The sequence below is a fragment of the Leucopleurus acutus genome (assembly GCF_964270905.1).
Source record: "Leucopleurus acutus genome assembly, chromosome: 1".
Classification (NCBI taxonomy): Eukaryota; Metazoa; Chordata; class Mammalia; order Artiodactyla; family Delphinidae; genus Leucopleurus; species Leucopleurus acutus.
In genome coordinates, this window is record NC_139142.1 from 131280516 (window position 1) to 131286247 (window position 5732).

Sequence of the window (5732 nt, forward strand, 5' to 3'; positions counted from 1 at the left end):
GAGAAGAATAAAGCAGTGCCAGTGACAATGATGCTTTTTAAAAATAAGATGGCCAGGGGAGGATGTGATAAGGAGGTAACATTTACATCTGAGGAAAGTGGAGTGTGAGAGAGAAAAGTTAAAGATGACTGCAGGTTTTTTGTTTGAGTGAAAGAAAGAATGATGGTACCATTTATTGAAATACGGAAGCCTAGGGGAGGAAGGGATTTGGGAGGGGAAAATCAAGAATTCTGGTTTGGATGCATCGATAGGTCATAGGGGCACATTAAGTGGTTATTTGGATAGATGAAGTTCCTGGTGTGGATGATTCCTTCCTCAGGTCTTAGAGAGACCTTTCCTGACCACTCTGTCTCTGAGAACATCCTACCGGCCACCTCCCTAGCCCACAGAATCTCTAGCACCTTCCTTAGTTTATTGTCTTCATTATAGTCACCTCAATCTGTAATAACAAAACCTGGCTATTGTTTGGCTACTCTCACAAAGGTTAAGTCCTGGGGGTAACAGGAATGTGGTCTGCCTTATTCATAGCTTTATCCCCAGGCCTTAGTACTGTGCTTGTCACAATGGAAGAACTCAACAACTAATTGTTGAATGAAAAAGCCAAGGGTAGGTCAGTCCTCTGGAGAAGTCAGGACAACCTCGTTCTTGTCTGAGCCCAGCCAGTAACTAGATATGTGGCTTCGGACCAGTCACTTCTGTGGTATTTTCTCAGTTTCAGAAGTCGTTTGATTAGATGATTTCTAAGGGTTAATTTGTCCACTTTGAAAGTATGTTTAAAATCCAGGATTTTTATGTATTTACTCTAACCAAATTTGTACCCAGAACTTCATTCTGGTAATAAAAATGCTGAAGGGATTTTTGAAGTAGCATGCGCTCAAACTACTGCTTCTGGGGAAATTCGCCACAGAGATCCTGGAGGGTCTGTAATCCCACTCTGGGCCACCGGAAGTCCTCAGTCTCAGGTAGCCATCCATTCTGTTGGCCTCCAAGACCAGGGAGAAACAATTGGAAAGGAAGGAGAATAAGTGAAGGAGTTCATTTTCTGGAACATTATTGAGCACCTGCTCACTAGCCCAGTTCAAGCCTTTTCAGGGATGCTATTTCACATGTATTTAAGGGTTATTTGGGTATTAAGGCATATCTTCACAAAACCAGGTGAGGTGGGTATTAATACCCCCCTTTTCACTGATGTAGGAAATGAGGTTCAGGGAGATGAACTGATTTGCCATGGTTCAGACAAGTGACAAGTGGCAGATAAAAGGTTGGAATCTACATCTCCCCCCACCCTCCTTGTGCTCTCCACCACATCATAGATGCCTCTAATAAAGGGCATACCCCCTTGGGTATAATCAGTTTCCAGTGGACTCAGGTCTATTTGTTGAATCAACAAATGAAAATAAGTTGGATTAAGAAACACTCTCTCATAACCCCGTGTTCAAAAAACTGACAGTTTACGTTTCAACTCATCTGGGAAATCCTATTGCAGAGTCATTAATTACTATGTACATATACATAGCTGGGTAGAAATAAAGCCACAAAAAATATCACCTTGTTTACAGAGATAGGAATGATTTCCTTTCTGAAATAGCAAGATTTCCCAGGGCTCCTTCTGGAGAAGGTAGAGGGATAGGCCAGGAATATACTCCCCACGTACAATCCATTGGAAGATCCTTCACTTCCTTTGTTTCCTTTTTCCTCCGCAATTTCTGAAGACTTCACTTTCAAAAGAATCTTGTTCTTTCTTCATGGAAAAGGAATTCTTTTCCCATCAAGGTATCCGTGTTACAGGAAGGTTCCCACCCTGATGTGCGTGTGCACAAATGAGGATATGAATCCACACCACATCAAATATGGAAAGCCATCTATACGCATCTTAGCGTTGGGCATGATCCTGAAGGAATGACATTTTTTAAAACCCATAAGCCGTTTGGCATTGATATAAATCAGGAATGGGAAAACAACGCAGATGGGGTGTACTTCTTTCTTCTCTCTTTCAGACACAAGACAACCTTTTTATGTAAAAAATGTTCTGGAAAAAAGGATTGTTTTGAATAGAGGAGGGCGTCATTATTTTATCCTTCCCTACCAATAAACGATGACAAAAGCAGATTCCTAAGAACTAAAACGGCAACAAAGCGAGAACATGATTAGAAAAATGAATAAATAACATTTATTTGGTACAAAGCGGCTGGCGGTGTCCGAGAGGCCCCAGGGGCAGGGCGCGCCCTCACAGGAGCAGGAGGGGGCCCAGCAGCAGCTCGCCCTGGCCCAGCAGGCGGCCCCGCTCCAGCCCGCGGCCCCGGTTCTCGGCCTTTACGCGCACGGCCAGGCGACGCACCTCGTCCTCCGAGAGCCCGTCCAAGCACAAGTCCTGCTCCAAGACCGCCCGGCGGCTCAGCCGGACCACGGCGCCCCGCGGCCGGCGCGTCTGGCCCGGCGGCTGCAGAACGAAGCTGACGCGGCAGCCGACGGGGACGCGGGGCTCGGCGGCCCCTCCGGCCGGGTCCTCGGCGCGGAGCAGCCGGACGCGGAGGCGCCCGCTGTCCCGACTGTACTCGACGGCCAGGCGCAGGGCGCCGCCGGCGCGGTCCAGAGTCACGGTGCCCTCAGCCTCCAGGCGCTCGGGCCGAGGGTCGGGGGGCCGCGGAGGGGACGTGGCGGGGGCCCGGGCCGGGGACCAGGAGCCGGAGCGGCGCCCGTCATCGTCGTCATCCCCGTCCCCGCTGGAGACTGAGCGGGCGCGGGCCAGGCCTCGGCTCCTCCCGGCCCGCAGTGCGCGGCGCAGCAGCCCCTCGGGAGCGCGCAGGAGGCGGCGGCCGTGGGGCCGCGGGGCGAGCGCAACCGGCGGGAGGGGGCGGGCGGGGGCCACGGGAGGCGCAGCAGGGACTCTTCCCGGGGGCGCGAGGGGGTCGCCGCCGCCGCCGCCGCCGAAGGTGCGGGCCCGGGGGCGGGGCGCGGGCAGGAGCGGGGCGGTGCCCGAGCCCCCAAGGAAGAGCGACTCCTTGCGGCGGGTGTGCGGGCTCTCGAGTAGCGCGCAGAAGCCGTAGGCGGTGCGCGCACGGGGCAGGTGCGGCAGCGAGAGCGCGGCCTGCGAGCGTGGGTCCCAGTCCGTGCGGCCCGCGCCGTCGTAGGCTCCTCGAAACCAAAGGTCCGGCTCTGCAGCGCACCGCCGGGGCAGGGCGGCGGCCTGGGGCGAGGACACTGGCGCGCAGGGCGCGGGCAGCCGCGGCGGGATGCAGAACTCGGGGATGCGGTCCGGGGTGAGCACGTTGGAGAAGGCAGGCTCCAGAGCCGCGCGGCCCGCGGCCGAGGCGCGGAGTTTCCCGAGGAGCCGCATCCTCCGAGGCTGGGCCTGGAAGTGGGGGGAAGAAACGCTCCTGCGAGGGAGAGAAGCTACTAAGTTTGGACGCCCGGGGCCTCTCGGCAGTGCCTGGACCCCTCCCCGGAGCCCTCTGGGAGTGCCAATGCTCCTGCCAGTCCGGGCCGAGCTCTCGCGCGCCCACAAAGCCACCCGCCTTCCATTCATTGTTACTAAATAAAGGAAGAAGTAGAAATCAGACCTTTGCCTCTTCTTCAGTCCCTCTGGTTCCTGAGTTGCAAGTTCAGTGCCCGTCCCCTTGCGGTCCAGGTAGGCGCGCCAGCTTCAACACTGTGGCCGCGAGATGGGCGCTCCTCACTTATATCGGAGGCTGAGCCCCGCCCAGCTGGCCTGGAGCCCAACCCTTGGAGTCGCTGGACGGCCCGCCCTCCCGGCCGCCCCTTCTCGCCAGCACCAGGCCCTGTCGCGGGGGCTCTCCTGGGAGCGAAGCTGTGGCGAGAGCCGGCACCCTCTGGTCAGACCTGGGACCTACATCCGCTGTGCGTGCAGGGAACCGCCCGTGAAAGGTTGCCGGTGGAGGAAGGCTGCCTAGTCGGCCTGCCAAGGGAGAATCGGCGGCTGAAAATGTTGGAGGTTTCTTGGAGAAGGTGCAGCTGGATACGGAAACAAGAATTTCCCTTTTGCTGGGAGCTAAATCCTGCCCCCCCTGGCCCCCCGGAGGTGACCTACACGTACTAGCATCTTCCGTTTTACTGCCCCCACGAACCTGCAGTGTGTAGACACATATAGTTCCCATGGTACTCGTGTACTTATTTATGCGTCTGTCCCCCTCCGTTAGACAGTGGCCTTCTTAGTAGTATAGGGCCTGGCTCAGTCAGTGCCATATATATTGGTGGAGTGGGTGAATTAATGTATGCAAAAATTTCTGAATGACTACAGGCTCTGCCTATCATCTTGATGGTCACAAAAGGTGGGGTTTCCGGCTCATGCCCTAAAAATGACACTTGGTATTTCCAAAGCTACCCCTTTCTCTCTGCTCCAGCATGGAGGTATCCAGCTAGAAAGCACTTCACAGAAAACCCAGATGGCCTCTCTCCCCACCCCGCCCCCAACCTTCATTTTCCAAGATGAGAATACTGAAGTCCAGTGGGACTTGAGGAAATTCCATAAAAGTTCAGTGGAGCTAGTAAATGGCAGAAACTGGAACTAGCAATTTCCTGTCTATTTGGCTTTGTATGTGATGCTTCCTGCTATCTGAAATGCCCTCCTCTGCTTTTTTTCTCTATAGGAACTCCTTTTTTTTAGTTCAGCCAGACATCATCCCCTTCAGAACATTTACTCAACTCCCCCACTACAGTTCTCAGCCGCTTCATACACATTCTATGGACCACATTGCTGCATTTAGCAGGCTGCTTTGGAATTTTTGGTTTACAGGTTTGTCTCCCCTACTAGACTGTGAGTTTCTTGAGGGCAAGGACTGCAGTAAGAAGTGCTGTGATCCAGAACCTGGGTCTGCCTCCATCCCAAAGCAGACCTAAGGGACAAGCCTGGTTGTCTTATTCAACTCCTCCAGTTTCAGCATCTGGAGATACAGTGCCAGGCAAATAATAATTGCTCAGTAAATATTTGATGAATTATACCGTGTTGAATTCAGCCTGATCTACAATCCAGGTCTTATGACTGTCATGTGCTTTTAACCACATATCTGTCTAACTGCTTTATTCAATGTCTTTCTCACAACAAACCAGTGCAGTGGACATTGCTTCTGTTTACAATATAAGAAACTGAGGCTCAGGTTAAGAGACTTGTCTAAAGTCGTTCAAATTATGAGTCACAGCCCATGTATTGTAAGTCCTAGCTTTTTGCTAATTTCTTCCTTCTCTCTTTCCTGCCTTCCTCCCTCCAACCATCCACTCAGTTCAATATCATTCACTGAGTTCACTGTGTGTCAGGGCACGTGTTCATGGTTTGTATTGCACTTGACACCCAGAATGTTAATTCTTAAAGCAACTCAGTGTGCTAAGTATTTTCCATTATCTCTGCTTTGGAATAAGTACCATCATTTCCAAATATTTAAAGGTAAGGAGAGTGAGTGTTTTCCATGGATAAGTAATACTTTCTTTTTAAGTTGATCACTGCTGCCCTCTGTTGTGTGCTTTCTGATACGGCAAGCATGAATCCCTACGCAGCCGGAGAGCAGCAACCAGACCCGCTGCAGCCACACCTGCAAGCGGAGGAGTCCCCAGGGGATCTCGGACTGGATCCTTTCCTATTGCTTCTGCAGGCCGGTCTGCAAATCCGTGGGCCAATGGTCTTCTCTGAAGCAGAGCAACTAGCATTATATCCTGCTTATGTGCCAGCCCGCTTCCAATGAGACCTCAGTGAAAAGGGCCTTCGTGACATGAACACACAA

General features: G+C 52.6%; 1 protein-coding gene across 1 annotated transcript; it reads right to left on the minus strand.

Annotated features, from left to right (window-relative positions):
• Positions 1 to 2227: 2227 nt before the first annotated feature.
• LOC309959950 (C2 calcium-dependent domain-containing protein 4A-like) lies at positions 2228 to 3629 on the minus strand (the record flags this gene model as incomplete). Its single annotated transcript, XM_082836493.1, has 2 exons — positions 3561 to 3629; positions 2228 to 3377 (listed from the first exon to the last, which is right to left on the minus strand). The coding sequence occupies exon 2, from the start codon at positions 3335 to 3337 to the stop codon at positions 2228 to 2230; it is 1110 nt and encodes a 369-aa protein (XP_082692619.1). The 5' UTR covers positions 3338 to 3377; positions 3561 to 3629.
• Positions 3630 to 5732: the final 2103 nt, after the last annotated feature.